The sequence below is a fragment of the Carettochelys insculpta genome, chromosome 18, assembly GCF_033958435.1.
Source record: "Carettochelys insculpta isolate YL-2023 chromosome 18, ASM3395843v1, whole genome shotgun sequence".
Classification (NCBI taxonomy): Eukaryota; Metazoa; Chordata; order Testudines; family Carettochelyidae; genus Carettochelys; species Carettochelys insculpta.
This window is the reverse complement of record NC_134154.1, coordinates 26,422,121-26,447,373: the sequence shown is the minus strand read 5'-3', so window position 1 is coordinate 26,447,373 and position 25,253 is coordinate 26,422,121. Positions and strand designations below refer to the sequence as shown.

The following is a 25,253-nucleotide window of genomic DNA, read 5'->3' as shown; positions in this document are numbered from 1 at the left end:
AATGTTGTTCCCCCGTTGGAGCCAGGGTTGTCTGACTCTAATCATTCACCAACAGCCATTTCCAATATATGTACAGGTTGAAGCTCTCTAATCCAGAACTCTCTTTTCCAGCAACATCGGTAATGAGGCATGATTTTAATTTTCCCAGTGACCACTTATTATGGGTGTGGCCAAGTTCCCTGCAGTCCCATAAAATTTGTTTACAGCCACCAGTCCTGGCACTGAGCTTTCTGTGTTATTTAGCTGTAATTTACCCCTAAATGTCTTTTACGAGCCCAGTCAGCAGTGGAAGTGTTGGTAATGCTGACAGACAATATTGACCTCCCATAGTCCGGCAAATTCTCTCATCCGGTACTGGGCAGATCCCAGGGTGCTGGACCAGAGAGGTTCAACCTGTATTTAACCAGAGCCTTTCATATCATCCAACCCTCTCCCTTTTTCTTTAGCATCCACTGTCATTTGCTGGAACATTGTACAATGTACGTGGATCTGGGGGACTTACCACTTTACCCCAGACCCTCTTGTGACTTTCCTCTGCCTCAAGGAACTTCACCAATAAAGCCTTATAACAAATACACTCTGCCCTTTTCAATAGCTCTTCTGTCCTGTGGGGAGAGTATGTTTGTGTCACCCAACCCTCTTATTACTGCCTTCCAGTCATCTGTTCTTACAAGCTTCTGCAGCATAAGTAGGTCTCCACGTTGTCTTCTAGCAGACCCACAAGGGACATGCTAGGTGCTTTCTTATGATCTGTCTTCTTGCATTCTCCTTGAAGGCCAACAGTGTAAATTATTGTTTTCTAGTCCAGCAGTACCATGTCTCAGGTGTGTGGCTCTGGTGGCACCATCTGGCTGAGAAACAATCAGACCTGCCACCTTAGGACTCGGCCTTTAAAGTTTTCACCCTGGAGAAAGCAGAGCATTGAAGATAGCTTATCCTCTGCTCTCAACTAATGTTAAAGATGCCACAGAGCAGTACCCAGAGAATGAGCGTTCCAGACATTCTGAAAGATGAATTGACACCAGTGATCATGCAGAACTCTTGACAGTGGGAAAGGGGGGGGGGGCACCATTTAAAGATTCTGGTAGTATGAAGTGGGATTAAGGGCAGGGCATATAAAACATGCCCAAACTTGGGGCAGGGGGCATGACTCTGCATCCCCCCCCCCCCCACCCATGTGTCACCATATCAAAGTAGCAAGAGTTCAGCCTACATTAGGCACTTGGCCTGCTGATGGCAACAGTTGTCAGTCCCAAGCCTCCCTCAAATGGCATTGAAAATTGAGTGTCAGTGTGGATAGTACAAAAACAATTTTCAACAACCACTACAGGAAGCATGAGTTAATGGGAAAGCTGGGAACAGAACCCAGGAGTGCTGTGCTTGGACCATGTCATCCTGCATTTATCAGTCCAACTTCCATCAAAAAGAACTGAAAAACAGCTCCCACTGATACTCCTGACGCTGCATTTCAGCTCACTGCCATCAGTGACTCCGGGTTTTAAGACCTTCTCAACGGAGATGCAGCCTGATCTTGTTCCTGCCGGGACTCTGGCCCATGTCTAGTAGGACCAGCTCCACACCCACAGGCCATTCAGGTTCTAAGGTTAAGTCTTCAAACACCATCTGGAGCTCACATGTACTCAGGCCCCTTTCTCCCAATCCACATCCATCCTTAGACATTTGTACCCTGACCGAAAACACACACACACATGAATGGGGCAAAGAGATTTTATTATCAAGAATTAAAATAGGAAAATAAAAGATCCTGAGGAAAACAAGGCAAAGACCAGGACAAGTATTAAGTAAATAATATTTCAGCTGCTAATGTCAACAGGGGGCTGAAAGCCAGGAGCCCAAGAAGGTATGGCAGGAGAGGAAGTATTTAGAATCACCACTGTACCATCCTATTTGGCACGCAGAAGCCATCTCTCAGGGATGGCCAGGCATGAACAGGCTCTGTTGGACCTAACTGGTGAAGGCTGGATTCAGGATGATGTCCTCTATCTTCTTCCCTGCTTCAGCCTGCTGTGGGTCTGAGCGAGGAGGGCTACCCAGTGCGTCTGCTGTCCTGTGAGTGTGAGAGAAACCCCTCCCTGGCACAATATAGGGGCTAGATGGCGAGTACAGAAGGCTGGCAATTACCTCACCAAGGCATTGTGTGGCCAGTGGCCATCGCTAGCGGTGCTCACAGCTGCCTCCAGGGTGGGCAGCCCTGAGTGACCAGACAGGCTGTGTTAAACAGCCTTGCTGTGAGTAGGCATATTAGTTGGGCACATGGCTAACCTGTTACCACCACAAACCTAACAGGCACCAAAAATGGAAAACGAAGGGGCACCAAAGGACAACCTGAAGCAATCCAAGATGTGATGTGGCCTGTCAGAATAAAAACCCAGCACATGAAAAATTTCCCCTCTGCCACCTGCTGGGTGCTCTCATATTCTCTAGTCACAAACCCACGAAGTTCTTCCACTAGTCAAAGCGGGAACCCCGAAGCCTTTCCCTTTTCATTTCTCCCCCCACCTCAGGGCCAGCCTCAGCTGCCAGAAGCTTTCCCACAATTCTTTTGTCATCCAAGCTATTTCAGCCTGACCCTTTCTCAGCTGGGCCTGATTGTCCCTCCTCCCAGGCCGCAACACAAGTCCTTCAAAAGGGACACTGTAGCTGAATGGGGGCTGGTTGTCCCCAGGCTTTCTGGCCCTTAGTGGGGACGATACGGACGCATTGAGGTCAACAGGAACTTTGCTAGACTTCAGTGAGTGTCACAGCAAGCTTAGCTGTCAATGGTAGTTGTGAGTTCAGTACTCACAAACCTCTCAGGATCGGGCCCTACAAACACACATGGCCAAGGCTTTGCTTCAGTAATGCAGCCTGTAAGTTTGTTGTTGTTGTGCAGACAATACATGAACTTGCCTCATCAAGCAAGTGGTTCTGATTTCTTTATTGGCACTGGGCATCAGATGCAGCCGTCCACTGAATCAACTGAACTTGGAATTCTACCGTCAGAGGCACAGGCTGGGTTTCTTGGACTTCCCTCACTTCAGGAGATTCTTTGGTTTTTCCTTTTCCTGAGGGGAAGGTTTAGTTATTGCCCTGGTAAAGGAAACAACCCTAAAAAAACACCAGGGCCCCACATGTGCTGCATGTGTCTGTGACGTTTTGAAATAATTCCCCTTTCTGTGCCCTGATACCTTTGCAAAGTGTGTTGAGCTCTGCATTATTGACAGCTCTCCCCTGTCAGACAAGCGAACCCAAGCCATGCCCTGTACGGACGGACGGACACACCCACCCCTATCTATCTAGTAGGCACCAAATAAGCCAGGTACTTACACCTCTATCCAACTTCAGGCACTTGTATGTTCCCAGTGAGTTGAACAGTGCTACTCATGAGCTTGAAATCAGGACTGTGTTTAAGTGCCTTGCTGCATTAGAGCTGAGCTGTTAAGATGCTTCTGCACACCCTACACCACAGCTGAATGGATGGAGGATCCTGGTGCTGCCTTATTCATTGCACAGCTCAGTGATGTAGTCCTTCCTAGGGGGCTCTAGAAGTGCTGAGACCTTAGACAGCTCTACCTCTTCCATTACCTTTGGCAGCCACTGCGGTTTTCTGGCTTGCAGGACTTTCTCCCCCAGGTTTTGTTTTTTTGTTCTTGTCTTTGCTCTTCTTAACATCCTAGGAAAAAGAAGTTTGTCCTCCTCAGGAGAGCGCTTGTGAGAGGCAAAGTTTAGCCCTGCAGTCATAATCTCCCGACTGGGACATGACGGTCCCTTTCACACTGCCAGGTTATGTCACAAGCAGAGGATTAGGCTTTAAAAGGTGCTAATCAGCAGCAGGAGCTCCACTAAGAGCCCCTATACTCAAAAACCAGAGAGAGTGTCAGACAGGAGGAAGCTCAGAGCCATTCTACAAAGGGAATATTTCCCCATCAGATTTCAGCAGCTCCTTAGGATTTATATCCCATTTAGGAGCATAGGTGCAAGCTTCCTCCAGACCCAAGAGGTGCTCAAAGCCCTGTTCTGCCCTGCCCCTGATTCCTTCCAAGTCCCAACACTGCCTCAGCTCCATGCCCCTTTCCCATATCATCTCTGCCTCCAAGTCGCCCCCGCCCTGCCTCTGTCTGCCGCTTCCCGAGTGTGCCCATCCCTGCTCCTTCCCTCTCCTCCCCGAATCTCCTGCATGCTGCAAAACAGCTGATTGTGGTGGGTGACAGGCGCACTGGTAGGGAGGGGGAGGAGTTATTTGGCATGGCACGTGGGAGGCGCTGGCAGGGAGGGGGAAGCTGGCTGCCAGTGGTGAACCCACTAATTTTTTTCTGTGGGTGATCCCGGTGCTGAGCACCCATGGCCTTGGGGCCCATGCCTCAGACCAATGCAAAAGGGCTCGAGTGAATGATTTTAGTGTATGCAGGGGAGACCGCACAGAGACCAGTTCTTCTTCAGCATATTCATAACACCACCACCTAGCGCTTCTCCAGCACATTTCAGCTGGAATTGTCCCATGTGGGGTATAAGGGCTTTTCCCCTTTCTTCCGAAGCATCAGGCTGATGTCTGGGTAAACAGGCGAGAGACTTCACGGACCATTGGCCATACCAGACTGGCACAATCATATGGGCCAGCTTGGTTTTACATTCACAAGATAATCCAGAGAGCCTGTGTGTGGCATAGCCATCTCCAAAGCCAAAACTATATATGTCTCTGTAAAGATCCCAGCTCCTGCCTTTCCTCACCCAAACTAGCCCTGAAATGAGGAAACACTCTTCAGCTGGCAGCCTTTTGTGTAGGCCTATGCAAGGTACCAAGCCCAGCTGAGATTCTGCGCTCTGTGCCCACAGCCAGGTTCCACTGCTCTCTCTCAAAGCTCTCCCTCAGCTCAGGCCAAATTTTGCTCCTCATGAAACACTTCCCCTCCTAAGGGGTGTCACACTAGCCTGGGCCAGGCCCCTGGCTCACACATGCAGCATGCTCCTGCTGGAAACAATGGAAGCCATCCATTCCCCTGCCAGGGCAGCATCTGAGCTGGGCAAAGGAGTCACTGCTAATATTAGAGTGGTTGGTACCTTCTCCTTAGGAGACGGTGGCTGTGTTGTTTCCTCAGTGACGAGGACCCCAAAGTCGCACACCATGTCCACCAGCTGGTCGCCTGTTAAGAGGCTGTCAAGGTTCACGTGCCCAGATCCCAGGCTTCTCAAAAGAGGCGGGTCACTGCGGAGTTCGACCGGGATTTCCTTTTTCTTTTTCTGCTTGTCACCCTGCACAGCACCAATTTGATTATGTCCAAGAGTCATGTGCTTTAAGAACACTGATCAGACATCATGATACCTTGAGGACATTACCACGTGGGACCCCATTCTGGTCTTAGACCTGTGTCATTATAACCACCCCACCCAGACAAAAGAGTGAGCAAAATGCCTGCATCAAAAATCTCTCTCTGAGACCAGGAGGGGGCTCAATACCCAAGCAAGAGCTTCAGGAGTAAGTGGGAAGCCCTGACTGTGACTTGGCACAAACCAGGAAAGGGACCAAGTGTACAGGGCCTGGGGAAGCAACCTGAGCTGAACATAGTCCCTAGGGACAGAGAAACAGACACTGTTTTGTCGCAACTCACATGTTGATTTTTTTCATTTGTTATTTTTTAATGCTGCCTCTCTCCAATGGCCTGCAACATCCAGAGTAGCCACAGGTGCCCCCTGAACCTCCAACAGGGGCCTGTGTACGTGTAGATCACCACTGGCATGCTGAGCAAGGGAGCAGGTTAATGAAAAGTGATCTGTGCCCATAAGCCACATTCTTACTCTCTGTGGGTTTTTACTTAGCCCTCTTAATCAGCCTTCACAATAACATTCTCCCTTCCTGCATCTTTGTTTTTACCTTGGCGCCATCCTTTGGCTTCCCCTTCACTGCCTTTCCCTTCTCTGCCTTTCCCTTCTCTGCCTTCCCCTTCTTGCCTGCTTCTTCAGCTGGAGCTGCAGCAACAGGCCATGAAAGCACCTAACAAGACAGAACAGCTTTGGCTCTCCCACTGCAGTGTTTGGACTCCAAACAGCAGATGAGATCTCGGTTTGTTACAGCACAAGTAAAAAGATGCAAATACAGTGACACAATTGCATTACTGTCAAGCTTTTGAAAAGCTTGTTTCCCTCCCAGCTGGACTGTGTCCTTCTCTCCCAGAGTGTGCCAAGCATTTACCTTTTCCTCTACAACAGTGACAGTGGTTCCAGCCATCAGGAAGGCTTTCAGAGCCACTAAATCCCCCGTGACATACTCCTTCCTGTAGTTGCAATCCATGGTCTCAGCCCAGGGCTTCCGAAGCGTGAGGTGCCTGCTTGCTAAGCGAGAAAACACAAAAAGCGCAGTGAGGACCCCGTCTCTCCCCGATGTCTCAGCTGTGCCTGCAGAGTACATGCAGAGGCAGTACCAGCTTCCGCCAGACGTCTCTGCTCTGGAGGACCAGTAGGAGTGAGCGGGGATTCCATGATCCATTCAGTCCTTGGGCACCCAGCTCACATAGCCAGCATAGGGGTGAGGGCAACTAATCCCAATTGTGGATGCTGTTTGTTAGGGATGTGGGCACTTGCCTGCTGGAAGTTAAACTCTAAGACCCACCAAACTACCACAGTGAGATTCCAGCCCAGGACCAGCTGGCCACAGCCTGAGGTGCAGGTTCCTGACACTGAATGGGCTTACCCCAGGACTGAATTTGGCTCACTGGTTTAAGTCCAGTCCAGTTATAACAGACACACTCACCTGTGGTGTGATCACAGGAGAATATGATCTATAACAGAGAAACAGAGCATTTAAAGGTCACTGTCTGGGATGACACAGAAAGCTGAGTGCAGAAGAGAAGTCCTGTAACCAGGAAAAGATCAGGGGTCTCTGGTAAGATGCACTCCTGGGTACTCACAGCTGCCTGGATAGGAAGCAGCCTGAAATCACTACTGAGGTGGCTGCCACAGAAACATGTGAGTGTGTCAGAAGCCAGGAAAGGAGAAAATCATTTTGAGGGGAAGAGCAATTGTCACATTCTCACTTCCACTATGAAGCACAGTAACATCCCTCCACTCCTAATGTAATCGCACTGGCCTCCCTCGAAACTGACCTTCTCCTACAGTATTTAAAGGCCTCTCGGTTCCTTGTTCCAGCTTGTATCAATGATCTTGTCTTCCTCTGGCCTCCTCTTCTGGCCTTGCACAGGATCATTCCACTTCTGAAACTCCTGCCATCTGGGAAAAGCCCCTTGAATCTCTGCTTCATCAGCTTTCATCTCCCTCACCTTTGCTAATCGTTATTTTAACTTTGGATTCAAAGCACACCCCTCAAATCATAGCACACAAAGAACGGTGACTGAGTTGAGGAGGAGCTCTGTGCACAAAGCGGATTCAGGAGTGGGCTCTGCATCCATTCTGTAATACACAGCATACCAGCATGACGTTATACAAAATAAGGGCCTGGTGTAGCAAGCATTTGCTCCCAGATGTGGTCCTGAGTAATCCCTGACTACTTGCAGCAGCCAGCACTCCTCTCCTGAGCACTCAAACAACACATGCTTTAGAAACAGGGCACCAAAACCTGAACACATATGCCAATATTTTGTCATTCAAGGACAGCAGTTTCTATTCCTTTTTTAATTCCCTGAAATCCTGGTTAGATCACGAAGTAGCCTTTTTATTACACCTGGGGCTTTTGGGGTTTGGTATGATTACAGGGCTCTGCTGTGATCTATGCTTTGTAATACCATAATTATCACACCAAACAAAATTACAGACTTGAGACATTCCACAAGTGTAAAGTCTAGACTCTGATTTATATTCACTCCACTTATTTGGAAAGCAGTATCCACTCCAGACCCAAAGTCTGGCTGGAGAATAATACCGCCCATTAATTATTAAGTGACATGGTTTTGATAATGGATCTAGCTGTGACCTACATTACCAGAGATGTGTTGATGGCTACATATTTCAAAGCACCAGCTGATGACACCCCAGCAAAATTGATAAATACCCCAAATTCAGGTTAAGATTGGTATTTCTTGTTTGTGTGTTACCCTGGTTTGTTGGTGGCTCCAATTTAAGCAAAGAAGATACAGCTGAAGACTCCAACTCTCCTTTGACAGCATTCCCTGGTAGACTCCCAGGGTCTGATGTAGCCACCACTTGATTCTCATGGAATTTTAATACCTGTAACAGAAAAGCATCAAAGACATCTGTAGAAGGGGGCCATATTCTGGCTTAGTCTGTGCCCCTGTTGTGCAATGTTAAAAATAATACATTTGACATTGTTATTTGCCCTTTGGCGTTTTAACCTCTAGGGGGTCCTATTTTAAAGCAGGAATTCTGGGACACTCCCATGATGTTGGAGTCTAGAGTTTTAAGATAAGCATCAAATATGAAACTCTCAGGAGCTGGCCAAGCTGCCTTCCCCCAAATGGTCCCTGAAGCACGACAGCGACGCACACTCCCGCAGTGAGAAGGGAAGCTAACTTCCATGGCTAAGTCAGTCTTTGGGCTCTTTGCTGACACTGCCAAAAGGAGGCCAGTTGCAAGGATGGGTGATGCTGATGGTAGCCTCTGAGAATGTACCAGATTCCCTTTGTGTGGGAGAACTAACAACTTCCAGTCACTAATGACCTGGGCCGTGTTACACCAACAACCTGGAGGTGAAAGGCTTGTGAATCCCTCTTACCCACCACCCCCTAATTCTCTTTACATATATTTTAAACCATTTAAAAACAGACCTCAGCAGTGTTCATGTCTTCATCTGTCTCCCCCTCCACAAACTCATAGGTCACATAGTAGCTGTGAGTGACCACTGGAGACTCTGGGATTCCTTCCAGTGCCTCTGGCTTGACGGGGTTAGGGACACCTTTGATTTTCCCAACGCTCACCAACAGTTGTGCTTTATTCACAACGAGATCTGCGCAGAAGATAATCCAGCCACTAGGTTACCATGTCCATTCTCCAGGATTGAATTTGAGATACTGTAGCAAGTTAGGAAATTAAGGGGGTCAAATATTTTAGTGTAGGGTCTGTCTGGCGGTGGTGGGGGATATCCACAAAGGCCAGTGGTTTTCAGCCTGGGGTCCGCAGACCTCTGGGGGGCCACAAAGTTTTTGCAGGGAGTCCATGGGAAAAAAATAAAAGAGAAAAATTATAATAGAAAATAAGTTTTAAATAAATTGCAAAGTTACAACCAATTATTATTTTAAGTTAAATATCTTCCACTAATGTTATTAATTCCTGTCCAAGAATCTATGTTGTGGTTTCCTTTTTCAGTTAATGAAGTGTACACAGCAGATAGAATTGGCTTTGATGGGAGTCCGTGAATGATTTGGGGGGAGTGATTGGGGGTCCACAAACAGTTTGGGGGAAGGACTGGGGGTCACACTAGTGAAAAGGATGGGAACCACTGCTGTAAAGTATGGCTACACTATAGCTGAGAGGTATAACTACACGTGTATAGACTTATCTGAGCTAGCTTAGCAGAAAGATAGCCTACTTCAGCAAATACACTGCTCCAGCAAGGAACACACCCTATGTGGTTCCAGCTCCAATCATTCCAAGGCAACAACTGGCCACATGGGGTCACTCAAAAGCCATGCAAAGAGTTCCCTTTCCCCAGGTGATAGGCTTGCTGCCTTCACTTTCTGTTTTAGACTTCTAAGTCCCCATTCAGGAAAGCAAGTTCAGTGCTTCAGAGCTGTCCTGAATAGGGTCTTAAGGGGGGGACTTTCTTCTGAGGGAAGCTTCCAAACATCTGACTTTAAACATAGCCAATGAGTTTTAAGCGCATGCTGAGTTATTTGCACACTGAAAGTTAAATCGGTGTACGTATTTGAGTCAGGGCCCTAATGCACCAGCAGAGAGCAGCAGCCTGGACTGGCAGAGGCCTGATCTAAAATCAAACACAAGTCTATGCAAGAAAGGTCTGCTCATGCTCAGCCAAGCTGCTCTTATTTCCCTTGCAGGAAGGCCACAGTAAGGAACTGGAGACAGTCTCTCCCCTCCCTTGGATGGCAAAAGACTGATGTCACAAAGAGAGAAGTCGGATTTTATCACAGCTGGGCTTTGGGTCTGAAACCCAAGAATTGCAGACCTTTGTACCTAATTAACAGATCAAGGCCAATTTATCTCTGTCTAGTTTTTTATAAGGCTGTTCATCACCATGATGCCTGTTCTGAGATGCATGGGCAAAGTTCCATTGATATCAACAGAAGTTGTCCATGCAGAATCCAGATAGATGCTGGACTCAAACAGATAGAGAATAATGAAGATTACCTAACTCTTGCATAGCGCCTTTCATCAAAGCACTTTCCAAAGAAGGTCAGCAACTATCAATATCCCAATTTTACAAATGGCCAATAGAAATACTTGATTATATAAAGTTTTCTCAACCATCTCCAATCTTACCAAAATGTGCGCATTTAGAAAGCGTTTTAGATGGTACGTCAGTAACCTTAATCTTTAACAGACTTAAAAGAGAATGATCATGCTTAGCACTTACAGACAGTTCTAGATATCAATTAATTAATCGTCACAGCCCATCCGCATGAGGTAAATATATGGGAAAAATATCCTCATTTTACAGAGGAGGAAATTAAGGCAGAGAGAAGTTGGAATGATCACAAGCAAACAGAAAGCCTTCACTGCACCTAGGTTTAGAACCAAGGACCCCGACTCCCAAGCCCAGCCTCAACCCACTACTGCAAGCTGCCTTTGTGAAAACTATAAAGATTACCAAGTACTGTGGAAATATTTACAAAATAAAGTCTCACCTGGCTTGCTAGACAGACCATGGAACTGATGCTTCTCATCTGGTGATATGTTCCTATCATCCAATATACAGAGTTTGGGCAGGCTGTCTATTACAAAACCTCTGTAGCCAGGTATCAGCACTAATGGATTACCCTGAAGCACAAGCATTCTGAGTCTCTGCAGAGTGGCCAGTTTAGAGACTATGCTCAACAGATCTGTAAAATTATTGAAGCTTAGGTCAAGAGAAAGAAGATTTGGCCTAAAAGAGAACAGAACAGTATTAGGATAATATCTAACAAGCAACATTCACATCACTATGTGAGACCCATGATGGAGTGTAAGCAAAGCTCTCCCTGAAATCAATCAGCCCTATGCATTTTACTTGGGCCACTTGCTGGCAACAACTTGGAACTGCCAGGGAGCTAAGGTGCATTCAAACAGGAACCCAGAAGTTACCATTCTTGCAATGCTACTGAAAAATCCCTAGATTGTCCAGTGACATGCTACTGACATGGGGGTAGCTAACTAGTTAGCGTAGAGTACACTTCTCTAGTACAGGGTCTAATTTGCAGGTCCTTATTCAGACAAGACTCATTAAAGAATTCAGGCCGTGCCCCTTGGAAAATGCGTATTGAAACAGGATTGTAAGAACTGTCATAGAATCAAGAGTCCACCAGTCCCGTATCCCCCAGAAATGCAGCTGAGTGAAATGGAAACTCCATGAAATGGGCCTGTTCCCAACAGCTAATGAGAAGGTAAGAAGACCAAAAGGGGGAATATTACTTTACAAAGTGTGCTCGCCATTCCCAGTCACTAGTCAGACCCAGTGAGATAGTATCAAGTTTGCATACAAATTCCAAAAAAAAAAAAAAAAAATTAAAAAACAGACTGCAGCATGAAACTGTAGAGCTGGCATTCACATGCAAACTCGATGCTATCACACTGCGTCTGATAGGGACAGGGAGTGGCTAGCTCACTTCAGAAAGTAATTTCCTCCCTTTGGGTCTTCTCATCAACTTTTGGAACTGGAGCACGTCCACCCTGGCTGAATTGGCCGTGTTAACACTGGTCTTCTGCCTAGTAATGCAATGTACCTCTCTTTGCATGTGTATATATCCCTGACAAACTGAAGTTTCTACTTCAAGGATCTGACAAACGTGTGCTCGAGCCCATGACAACTTAAGCCCAAATAAAATGGCTAGTCCTGAAAGTGCCACAGGACTTCTCGTTGTTTCTCCAGGGGTGCTGGCTTCAAATGACCAGCAATAGAGGAAGTACATTAGCACCTTCTTTCCTGCTAGAGGAGAAACAGGTAACTCCCCAATAACACGTACACAAGTGCAGTTTTAATGCATGCCCTCACCCCTAAAGAGATTAACCCTACTTCAGTGTTTTACTTCAATACAGGCTTGTTTAGGATATTATGATATTGTCAGGCTGTCACACTAGGGTCCTTTGTTAGGGTTGGGAGTTACCAGAATTCTGCCGTGAGATATTTATCCTCTGAAGAGCCCAGCAGCCTGTTGTAACCCAGCCCCAAATGCTGGAGCTCCGGAGGTGGGTGAGAGCACAGATCCTGCAAACCGACTATCTCATTGCCACAGAGCTCCAAGACCTGAAGGAGGAAAAGAGGAAGCACAGTTGTTGGGGGGAGGGAAATAATGTTCTATACCTATAGGGTTTTAGAGAGCCTTTATCTAGGTGTTGCTTCTGCTGGTTGCCACTATGGTTTATTCTGTCCATTCTAGGCAGAAGGGAAGCTCATCATGACACACCCTCTCTGACCACCCAAAGGAGTCACCAGCTTATTTACCTTCAGTGTTCTAGGAAGGTGGGCAGAGTTTATTTTGCTGATTTGGTTGGCACTGAGTATGAGTTCTTCCAGGTTATGAAACTTCAACACATTTTCATCAACTTCATTTACCTGGAAAGAGATTCACATTCACCATCAGTCAGCTGGCTCTGAACCACAGACGTGTCTTAGCATGACACAGGGCAACATCAGTGCTTGATTCTGGGGTTCTCGCACAGGCAAAACTCCCCTTGGCTTCCAAGGGAGATTTCTGTCTGATTTCCTCTAATCCGACCTGTTCAGGTTGCTTTGCCCTGGTATCCAAGTGCCTAAGTACATTTGTTTTACCTAAATAAGAATTGGAGGATCACAGACATATTTTGTACTAACTAGGGGGTTGATCTTGAGAGGTACTGATCACCTACAGCTCCCTCTTATTTCATTGAAGGCTTTGGGTGCTCAGCATGTCAGAGGATCAGGCCCTGGAGCTCCCAAAACAATTCTCTGAGTTATAGAAGGTAGCAGTAGAGGGAACAAGGCCAGGTCCACACTAGACCTGAAAGTCAATCCTAGATACGCAATTCCAGCTATGGCATAGCTGGAATCGACGTCTCTATGATCAACTTATCTGGCCGTCCTCAAAGAGGGAGGTCAGTAGGAGAAACTCTCCCATTGACCTCTCTTACTCCTCACTAGAATGATGAGTATGGGGTCAACTGTCAAGCCCTGATAGTTTGATTTTGCATGTCCCCAACAGGTGTGCGAAACTGAACCAGGTCAATCTCCCAATACCCTTAGAGACAGGAGGCTAAGGAAGAAGAGCAAGTGCAGGTTCAGATGACACCTGGCATGAGGTGGAGAGTGAATAAGGCAAAGGGACACCTGGAGGAACTCTGATTATTGCTGATTATTGGTTCTCTTCCACTCTAGGGATCAAGCAGGCATACAACCACAGTTCAAGGGGCTCGGTATCGACAGGATGTAGACAGTATCTGCAGCTGGGGAGGGCAGTTTTATTCCCTCTCTATTATCTTTTCTTGGAAATCTGACCAGGAGACAGATCCAACCTTCCAGCCCCTTCTACCAAGACTCTATGTTAATGAGTCTTTAGACCACAGGTCTAATGTGACTTAAGCCTTGTTTCAGGAAAGCCCTTAAGTGCTTAAGTCCACCCATATGCAGGGCAGCATTTAAATATGTGCTGAATTCCCAGTGAATTCAATGCGACACAAGCACATGCTTACCATTATGTGTGTGCTCAAGCGCTAGCCTGAAACAGCGTGCTTTCCTCAGACAAGGCCTCAATGCTGGACTTTTCTTAAAGAGAAATAAATGGGAAATAAAAATCACCATGGCTCTTGGGAATGGGTTGGCTGATATCACTGAGACATGCTTGAAAACTCTAAGAAATACCGAGAGAATATTGTTTCTGGAAAGCTCGGGAGAGATGTATTTTTTTACATTTTGCCCAGCACAAGACTATACAATGTTCAGTTTTAATTTTTTTTTTTTTTAAAGAACAGGAAGGTTATGGGAGCAGCTCTTTACAGCACAAATCTGTGAAGACGGGCTGAATTTCAGCTATAGCTCTTAGTCCTCACACAGCACCAGGCAGTGAATGCCGCTGACCAGAAATTTAAACACTATATATGATGGATATCACATCAAGCCAGGGAAAGCTGACACACACCCCAGCTCCTGCACCCTTGGCAACACGTGGCTATTAACTGCGGGATCCTTACTGTTGTCCTGTGAAATAGGAACACAGTAGCACCTACTGTTTATGTAGAAAAACTGAGGCAGGAAAGCTACATGACTTGGCCAAGACCACAGAGAGAGGCAGTGTCAGAGGCAGGATTACAACACAGCAGATCCTGGCTCCCGATTCTGGGCTCAGCCTTTCTTTACATTTTAACGACAGCGAACAGCCCGCTGATTGAACTCACGCCTTTATCCACTATCCTTAAGGTCCTGAAGAAAAGGAAGATGAAGTTGTCCTGGATGAACTCGGGCGATTGCACTGCTAGTTCCCTCAGGTGCTGGTCCTCGGGGCTGCAGTCAGGTGGCAGAGCCCAGAGGGATTCCTGGCGGCTGACAAACTCCATTAAGGTCTCCAGACTCTCTTCAATGGGAGCTCCAATCTCCTGGGTCTGGGCTGGGCTTGCCTGTCTGTGGGCTGCATTTCCTCCAGGTTTCCTTTTCCTTAATTTGGAGTGGGACCTGTTCTGCATAGGACAGGGATGGGGGAAGAAGGGGAAGAAAGTGCAGAGGTGTAAGAGCGAACTGAGAATGTCTGGGACTCTGGGCCTGGCCTTCTGCTGGGCCTTTTTTAAAAACAAACTGAAACCCTGTGAGCTGTCTAGGTCCATTCTCTGCCTCCATATCCCCATAGGCTGATCCTGGGCTCCGTGGGCATTTAGTACACAGAACATCTGCAACATAGGGCAGTAGGCAAGTGAGAGCTTGTTGTGACAATGCCTGGCAGGTAACATGCTGATTTGGCTTTGGGGCATCCCAATGGGGTGCTGAAGCTCTAAATCAGTCGCTCCCCTGGGGGTACACAGAGTTCTTCCAAGTGTCAAGTATCGGAGGGGTAGCCGTGTTAGTCTGGATCTGTAACAGCAACTAAGGGTCCTGTGGCACCTTATAGACTAACAGAAAAGTTTTGAGCATGAGCTTTCGTGAGCACAGACTCACTCATCTGATGAAGTGAGTCTGTGCTCACGAAAGCTCATGCTCAAAACTTTTCTGTTAGTCTATAAGGTGCCACAGGACCCTTCATTGCTGTTAGAGTTCTTCCAGAGGCTCAGTGTTTCTCAACCTTTTTATAAATAAAAGAATTAGATCTATTTTATGTTAATCTCATTCTCTTTTATTTATCCTTTTTGCACTGTCATAAGTAGTTATTGCCTACAGGGCATTTCTCCCAGCCAACCAGTTGCAATTAGGTTGTTTAACCAAATGTGTTGCAATGGTAGAAAAAAAATTGTGTGTCCGAAAGCTGTCGGTGGTGGGAGTACTTACCATTTTTAAAGGGGTATTGTATTAAAAAGTAAGATGGAGAAAGCAAGACTGAGTTTGAAGGCGATGAATAAGATCTGGAAAACCAAAGTGATTAGCTTAGGAATGAAGCTGAGCATCTTGCAAACGTGTGTATTCAGCAGCATGTTGTACGAATGTCGGACATGGATGATAACGAAAGATTTGACAAGAATAATATTGGCATTCGAAAGGACTTGTTATAGAAAGATTCTGAGCAATGGACGCAGAAGGTCACCAATGAGGAATTATATAGAAAGATACGGCCGAAAGAGAACCTGCTGCAGAAGGTTATAAAACGGAAGCTACAACTATCTGGGCATATTTGCAGAATGAACAACGAATGAAAAATCAAGACCCTGGTATTCGGTGTAATGGACGGTTGGGACAGGAGAGGCAGACCTCACGGAGAATGGGTAGGTGATATTGTGGATTGGTGCAGAGCTTGTCTCTGTTACTACAGAAACTAAGTCACTCTGCACTGAACAGGGAAAGATGGAAGGAAATAGTGAGAGAGGCATCGGACACCAACGCGCTGCGCCCACCGTTATTGACGACGATGATGATGAAGACGGAGAAGCACTACTCCAGGCTGCCCCCGTCTCAGGGCAGGGACCCTGTCTGCAGGCCCATGCAGGGGCTGCGGCCTTCTGCAAGCACCAGCGGCGTCGCCAGGTCTGTGTGCTGGGCAGAAGCTCCCCTCTGGAGCCCCTGCAAAGCGGGGAGGGGGGTTTACGGCCAGCGGCCCCCTGCGAACGCTCCCCGGCCCCTGCCCCAGCTGCGTGTCTCTCTGGCTCGGCGAGAGTCTGTGCCCCCCCTGCGCAGGCCTGGGGTCGGACGAGCCCCGTGCAGAGCCTGACCGCGCCCAGACCGCCCACAGCCGCTGGCCGGCCCCAGCTGCCCCCGGCAGCAGCCCTCACCCAGGAGCCGGCGCCGCAGGGAAATTCCCCCAGGCACAGCCGGCGGAGATGCTCCCGGAAGGCGGCGGAGGCGCTGAGGCCGCCCATGACTGGAGTCCCGCGCTCGGCGCCGCACGTGGCTGGGGCAACACCGCGTCCCCGGGTTGCTAGGAGACTGGGCTGGTTGCTAGGTAACGCCAGCGACGCGCGCTCGCCCTGCGACGCGTGCGAGGACACGTGGTATCCGCGGAAGGCGCGCGCAGTGCACCTGGAGAACAACCAGGCGCCCACAGCTGCCAATGCGCAGTTCTAGGCACATGGCCACGAGAGAGCCTGGGACAGTTTTTGTATCGGGGTTGCTGAGAGCCACTGGACCAAACTGTAAGGCCTGTATCTAATGGAAGCCACTTCCAGCCAGGGGGTGATGCAGCATCCCCAGTTCCAACACCTCTGCACCACGTATTCAAAATGCACCTGCATCGTGGGATCTCTGCATGCACTTCGCTGGCACGTCTGCACACTCAACACACATCTGCAGCACATTGCCACCATTAGACATCTATACCCCTGGTGTGTTCAGGGCACACATGGCCCCTGTAACACAGCTGCAAAACAGCTGTGCATTCAACAGCCTTCATAGGGGCTCTGGGCACATGTACCAGACCTTGCTCAGGTGTTTATTCCTCCACATGAAGTGAATGGGTTTTACTCTCAGCACCAGTGGGATTTGTTTATTGTAGTGTCTACCTGAAATGACATGAAGCCAACTAGCCACTGAAGAAATCCAAGGCCTTTTGGAGCCTTATGAAGTGATCGCAAACACTGCAACTATTATTGAGGATGACGTGGGTAGACTTCAGGGTCTCACAAAGGGCTGGAAGCAGCAAAGTAGTTTAAATGATGTGCCACAGAATGATTAGCCAGTAAATACAAAGGTGAAAACATATGAGAGGGGGCAATGCATTCCATGGCAGAAAAGTTATTGCACAGATAGTCCAGGTTAGAGATCAGCTACAAGGAGATTTGATCTGGCTTCTCCCTTGCAATTAAATCCAGGTTTATAGACTAGAGTAAATACTGCAGCACAAATGGGTATTGCATTGATGACATGAGCCTGTGGCAGCCAGTCCCACTACTGAAATGTGAGGAGTGGTGTTGCTGTATTTGTTGGGGCACTGTGATTGGCTAACCACTTACATGCTGTTTGGGGAATATGACATGTACCATGTGTAGCTTCCAAAACACATGTCCTCATGCAACAGAAGGGGCAGAGCCAGGTTTTTTGTGACCTGAGGAGCAACAGTCCCTGGTGCCGGGACGGAAAATGAGCCCTCCCCACACTCGCCAGCAGCAGGGGCTCCTGTCCCTGGGGGCTGAGCCTGGCTTCCCATGCTGGGCATTATGCCCTTGTGCTTGGGGCCACACACTGATATTAAGATATGGACTGGCCAGTTTTCCATCATGGTAGAGGAAAGGCCGAGCCAAATTTCAGCAGGTGGTATTGTGGCATGGTGCACAGGGCCTCCAAGAACCACAGTATAACGATCAGAGTGGGAGTCAGGCACCAGGAGGAGGAGCTGCACCTGTCAGGCAAGAACGGGGCCAGTTCACTCTCCAGCCAGGCCTGAACATTCATATCATGGACCTCCGTTGTCAAAGGCATATTCAGCTTGTAAAATTGTACACCTAAAAGCCGTCTGTGGAGGGAGAGGCAACAGTCTCCCAGCCATATGATTAGCTCCACCCCACCTCTGCTTTTCATTATGGGATGTGTAGTGTGACCAGGTGAGAGGAACGAATGCAGCTATGCTGGCAAATGTGGAGCTGAGCTGGGCCACCTGGTATTATTTACAATTATTGGTGGGGGAGGGATCACCCAGGGGTCTGAGCATTGGCCTACTAAACCCTGGGTAGTGAGGTTAAGCCTTGAGGGAGCCATTTAGGGATCTGGGGCAAATAGATTTAAAAAAACAAACAAAAAAAATCTGTCAGGGATGATGATAGGTTCTGTTGTGAGGGCAGGTGACTGGACTCAATGACCGGTGACTGACTCAATGAATAATCTGTTTCACACATACAGAATGGGAAAAGACTGTCTAGGAAGGAGTACAGCAGAAAGGGACCTAGGGGTTCTAGTAGATCACAAGTTAAATATGAGTCAACAGTGTGATGCTGTTGCAAAAAAAGCAAACATGATTCTGGGATGCATTAGCAGGTGTGTTGTGAACAAGACACGAGAAATCATTCTACCGCTCTACTCTGCGCTGGTTAGACCTCAGCTGGAATATTGTGTCCAGTTCTGGGCACCCCAATTCAAGAAAGATGTGGAGAAATTAGAGAAGGTCCAGAGAAGAGCAACTAGAATGATAAAAGGTCTGGAGAACATGACTTATGAAGAAAGGCTGAAAGAATTGGGCTTGTTTAGCTTGGAAAAAAGAAGATTGAGGGGGGACATGATAGCGGTTTTCAGATATCTTAAAGGGTGTCATAAGGAGGAGGGAGAAAACTTGTTCTTCTTGGCCTCTGAGGAGAGAACAAGAGGCAATGGACTTAAACTGCAGCAAGGGAAGTTTAGGTTGGACATTAGGAAATAGTTCCTAACTGTCAGGGTGGTCAAGTACTGGAATAAGTTGCCAAGGGAGGTTGTGGAATCTCCCTCGCTGGAGATATTTAAGAACAGATTAGATAGATGTCTATCAGGGATGGTGTAGATAGTGGTCGGTCCTGCCGTCGGGGCAGGGGACTGGACTCGATGGCCTCTCAAGGCCCCTTCCGGTCCTAGTGTTCTATGATTCTATGACCTCTAAAGGCCCCTTCCAGCTCTGTGAGATAGGTACACCTCCATATATATCAAATATTTCTACTGCACAGCAAAAACACTAGACAATTTATGGTAAAACTAGGAAGACTTGAATCCCTTTTGGAAGTTCCTCATCCAAGAGTTGACCTGCAAAAAGCCCCCTCTTTGGGGCTCTTTCAAAGAAGCGATTAGTTTTCCATAAAACACCAGCAACTCAGGTGTCACTCGCTCTGCTGTCCACAAGGGCTGCACAGGGACACATACCTTCCATTTGGGCAGATGTCCAAGGCAGCTGTTGATCAGCCACCTTATCAGCATGACAGAACTCTGCTTATCGCCGTCACAGATAACTCTGGAAGGATGTGCCAAAGGAGTCACACACGATAGCGGTTTGATGTGGAGAGCCACACAAATAGATAACAGCAACGAAGGGTCCTGTGGCACCTTATAGACTAACAGAAAAGTTTTGAGCATGAGCTTTCGTGAGCACAGACTCACTTCATCAGATGTTGATGGCCAGTGGAGTGGAACATGTACTGACTTGTGCTGTTCACCTCCGAGATGCTGAAATACCAGACCATGGGATGATTTTTTTTCTGGATGAGAGCCAGTTATTATTTGGTATCTGTGTGACCAGTGCTTTACTCATAGACCAGGACCCCATTACAAACATTGACCCAAAGCTGGTTGCTGCCACAAAGAACTTAACAAGCCAAATACAGGAGCCAACCGTGATACAATGCAGACAGATGGGGGCATGCAAGGAAATACCATTGGGCAGCTGTGGCTCAGCATACCAGCAGCATAATCCTTGTGAAATGCTGGGTAGGCAGCCCAGCAAAAGAGCGTGTTGAGGTGGTGGAGGGGGAGTAAAGGACAAGAACGAGGCAGCTTTCAGCTGTTTGCAGGGCGCTTGGCCCAAGAGCTTGTTCGAAAAGTTAACGAGTGTGGTGGTGCGTCAAGAACGCATGTGCTCAGGCAGCAAAGGGGCAGAGCCAGATTTTACAACCTGGGGGGGCAGTGGATCACTGGTGAGCCCTTCCCGCTCTCCCTCAGCAGTAGGGGCTCGTGTCCCCACGTGGCTGGGCCTGGGATCTCCGCATGCCCACAGCTGCCAGCACACATGAACCGATCAGAGGCAGGAGCTGACAGCTTTCTCGTGCACGAGGGCCAATAGAGGGGGTGGGGATAGAACCTTGGGAGGAAGGCAAGCAGCAGAAGAGGTACGTTTTGATTGGACCTGTTCTGTGCATTGTGAAATGAAAGACACGCAGGATGCCCATTGAGCATGAAATAAACTAAACTGAATTAAACAAACACCCTGAGCACTCAGCACCTTTACTCCCTTTCCCATCTTCCTGTATCCATCCTACCCTGGCGAATGACAGGCACTCCTCTGTCTCCCCATTGCACACCTGCCTGCAGCACTATGGGAAACCCTTTGCTTTCCCCTCTCACAAAGAGGGAGGCTGGTTCAATGATTAGGCCATTAGCCAGGACAAGGTTCAGTCCCTTTCTTTGGGACCTTAGACCGATCAGTTCGGTCCAGATCCCCACAGGTGGTTAGGTTGCCAACTTGCATTGATTTTAATGGCCTCAGCATCTCTGTAACCCAGTTCCCCACCAGCAAACCAGGAGAGTAGCACGGCCCTGCTTCACATGGTTGTTGGGAGGCTATTTATGTTCCAGAATGTGAGGGTCTCGAGGGGGCCACAGAAGTCCCTTAGATAACGATCCTTGCTTTGTTCTTCTATCTGGGCCAAAAGGGCTCACATGATGGGTGCCCCATGGGCCAAATGAGCTCTTAAGTGAAACAGTTGCTCCCAAAATATTTGTGCATCACTGTCAGAAAGCATTAATTTGGCAGCTTGAAAAACATCAGCCCCCTAAGAGTTAAACCCTAGGAAGTCACACTCCCATAACACCGTTGCCTCTTTCAGGACAAGGCCTTGCTCGGATGGCCACACTGCAAGCAAAGCCTGAGCAAACACAGGGTGGGGACACTGCTCTGCCCATCCTAGCTCATAGCCATTGCTGGACCTTTCCTTCACAAATGTATCTAGTGCTTTTTCAACCCTGTTATTGTCTTGGTCTTCACAACATCCTCTGGCAAGGAGTTCAACAGATTGCTTGAAGAAAAAAATGTTCGTTTGTTTGAAACCCGCAGCACATTAATTTCATCTGGCGACTTTTGTGTTATGAGAAGGAGTAAACAGAACTTCCTTATCTACATTCGCTACACCAGTCATGATTTTATAGATCTCAATCATATGCCTCCTTAGTCATCTCTTTTTTCAGGCTGAAAAGTCCCCATCTTATTAACCTTTCCTCACACTGAAGCCGTTCCATACCCCTAATCATTTTTATTGCCCTTTTCTGGTCTTTTTCTAATTACAAAGTATCTTCTGTGAGACAGAGCGACCACATGGTCTTCAAGATGCAAGCGTACTGTGGATATTTTTTGTCTTGTTCGCTCTTGCTAAGGTTACATCTACACTACAGCCATTTGTTACTGTCAGAAGAGATCTTCCGAAAAAACTTCTGTCGACAGACTGCGGCCACACACAAAAGTGGCTCGCTCTGTCACTCTGCACTGTCGCCATTGAGCAGCCAGCAGAAGATCAACAAACAAAGCTGCCCAGTAAACTGGAAGCCCTGTCTTTGACAGAGGGCCCTCCTCAGAGCATGCATACAGCTTTTTTGTTGACCGATTCTGTCGAGAAAAGCATTCTGCCTCATGGGGAAGAGGCAAAAGGTTGTCGACAGAAGCACCAAGCTCTGTCGACAGTATGTCAACAGAATGCATGTTTAGTTGGGATGCTCAACAGGTTTTTTGGAGCCAAAACCCTCTAATGTATTGTAGAAAATGTTTCCCAACATCCCATTCATTTTTTGGCTGCCCTGGCACACTGAGTGGCTATTTTCAGAGAACTATGCACAATGACTTCAAGACCCTTCTTGAATGATAACCGCTAATTTAGACCCCATCATTTTATGTCTTCCTTTATAGCACCCCACCACTTCTTCTTGGGTCAGCCTCTCTTTTTCCTTCATCCTTGATCTGTTGAACTCACTCTGACCTACACAGTTGTCAGAACTGTTCATCTCCTAACTGCTAGAGTCTTTTTTTTTTTGTATTGGTGTTATTTTGAGCACTTCTCTCACGCATAGATACCTCTTGCTTACGCCATTCATCCATCTCAACATTCACTTTTCCGTGGAACAGTTCATTTGCTTGTGTTTCTTGTTGCCCAACAGTAAGTGACAATTTACTTGACTTAAATAATTGTAGTGCAGGTGGAGAGGAGGCCATCTACAAGTCACTTCCACTTCACTCTGTCTTGAAACAAAACTTCTAGCTGACTCCAGGAATAAGTCAATTGCTGTCTTCCAATCTCAGTAGATCGTCTCCGCATTGTCTGAGGTCTTCCTCTTTTGCATTTTCCTGGTGGGTTCCATGTGAGAGCTTGACAGATTATGCTGGATGATGGCTTTCTGAGTGTGTGGCCTCACCATCCCCACTTTCTTCTCTTGGCAAATCACAAGCAACCAACAATAAGTACCACACATTAAAACTGGCTGGGGCCACTCTTTTAATCTTACTGATATCTCCCCGTAACATACTACAATGCTTGTCTCTGTCAGTTTGGGCCATGTATCTATTATCCCAGCTCTAATTTCAGGCACCATTTCCCAGATTTGGGAAACCAGTAACTTTAAATGTCATGTTTTTATTATATTCTGCCTTTCTAGTTTCAAGGTTGCATCATGTCATTGAAATTACAGACTATACACCAGACCCCAGGTCTGGCAATCCATTGGCCCCTGATAACGTAAGTGAGAGTTATCATCTGGGCATCTAGGTAAGATTTTTTTTATCCTGTTGGAGCGCACTGACCCACTCTTACCACTGTCCTGTCTACTGCTGTGACCAGTTCCTGATGGGTTAAAAAACCCCAAACTGCAGTTGGCCAATTGTGCATCGGGGTAAAAATTCCTTCAGGAGGCTGGTGTAATTTTATCGACTTACACCAGTGCATCAGAGACCCTATCTTCCCATTCTGCTCTGTGTCACTTTTGTTCAGAAACTTCCTGTCTTGTGAGGCTGGTTCTTCAATTCTCTTTTTTTGGCTCTGTGCGACCACAGACTCAGAAACCGTTCATTGGCGATAATCTTACTGGGTCGGGTATTTCCCAAGGAGCTCTGGGGTTTCCTCTTTTCCCTTCGTAAGTACGTCAGACCTTTAATTTTGGGTCACAATTTCTGATTTGGGGCAAATGGAAAGACTTCATCAAGCTGACACTAAGGAAAAAGTTCTTCCCTTGTACCATCTGTGCTTCTCTGACTGGTTAGCTCATGTCTGTGCTCTAATCCGTCATTTCCTTTTAAGATGCTGTGCCTCATGGATTCATTTTCTTTTAGTTCCTGCATCTCACATTATATTTCTTTGGGTTCAAACAATCCACCGCCTTTTGTTTTCCCACTGCCAGTTTTCTAGTGCCTTTTTCTTGTTGTATTGGCTATACATTTTAAAGCCACCCAAGGACTAGGCGGATGAGGCTCTACTTTGTCTGCAGATCACAAGGCAAAAAAGGAGCAAGATCACAGCAGAGTTCCTACTCCTACACACACACACACACACACACACACACAGAGCGAGAGAGAGAGAGCGAGAGAGAGAGAGAAGGTAACTGACTAGCAGGAAACCCTGAGCCATCCCTTGCCTGCAATGTGGGACACAGGGTTTTGCCAGGAAGCTGTAACCCATATGCTTTATACTGCAGTCATTTGTTTTTTGTGGGTCCGAACAAAGGGAGCACAGCCGCTGAGAGGAGACACAGATTTTTGTGGGCATATCTCTCTGCTTACATGCAGAGCACAAGGCAGCCTGGCTCAGCAGGAGGTGCTCAAAAACCGCCAGAGATTCGGCTATGGCTGCCCGCAGCCACACGGAGTAGCTGTCTCTGAAGCTGGATTAAGAGCTCCAGCCCTGGCCATCAGATGTTGTATTCACCACCTGTAAAGCCATCCTGTGGTCTCAGTGGCTGACCCATGCAGGCACAAGAGCTATATCTGCAGGGGAGCCAAGGCCCCAGTCTCTGGGCCATGCTGGACACAGATCCATAGTAGTCCAGCTTTACAAACTGAAGGAAGCACTACATTGGGATAGTGTTTGTTCCACCACAACGTGTTTTAGGGCACAGAGAAAAGCTAGCAGGAAACGATGTGTCACCTCCCCCGGGAGCACCTGGAACCAATGTTTGTTGAAGGGCAAAACCACATTTTGATGGCAGTAGTATTTTTTGCATGTCAAACAAATATTTTCTTCATGTAGTTTTGTTCAACTAACTCAGTATCTATCATTCAGTGTGGAGAAACCAAGGAGGAGCCAAAAATGCTGAAAAGTTTGTTTTCCTCTTCCAACCTGTCAACAAAACATGGCATACAAGGGTGTGATCGCCCAGGGTTAAACTCTTGAAGGACATGGTTACAAGAAGCCAGTCAGTTAATACCACTCCTACATCCCTTAAGTTAATTATATCTTTAGTTTTGGTAAACGTACTCCAACCCCTGACATACCTAGTATAATTAACAAGGGATTTATTTAACTAATAAAGCAATTTAAAAACACTGCTTTTGTGCATTTGAATAACATTCCCATTGCCATCCCCTGGAGTTTGACACAATCATGAATTAAAAAAATGTACTCATCCTCTAGTAAATAGGAAATGCCTAATTAATCGGTTTCTAACATAAAAATTACAACTCTGAACAGAGGTAAGTAAAAGCTATATATGGTAAACTCTTTCATATCCGGCAGCCTTGGGCCCAGGAGGTTGCTGGATAGTCAAATATTCTGGATAGTAACAGAGAGATAGCCGTGTTAGTCTATATTTTATCAAAACAAAAAAGCAGACCAGAAGCACTTTAAAGACTAACAACATAATTTATTAGGTGGTGAGCTAGTCTGGA

General features: G+C 47.2%; 1 protein-coding gene across 1 annotated transcript; it reads right to left on the bottom strand.

Moving 5' to 3' along the window:
- Positions 1-1,721: 1,721 nt before the first annotated feature.
- On the bottom strand, positions 1,722-16,587 carry LRRC43 (leucine rich repeat containing 43). Its single transcript, XM_075012729.1, is given in 12 exon segments — positions 1,722-3,065; positions 3,586-3,673; positions 5,059-5,250; positions 5,878-6,012; positions 6,188-6,327; positions 8,043-8,175; positions 8,733-8,911; positions 10,770-11,008; positions 12,225-12,364; positions 12,563-12,673; positions 14,488-14,766; positions 16,501-16,587. Coding segments are annotated over 12 exon segments (1,851 nt in total). The 3' UTR covers positions 1,722-2,937.
- Positions 16,588-25,253: the final 8,666 nt, after the last annotated feature.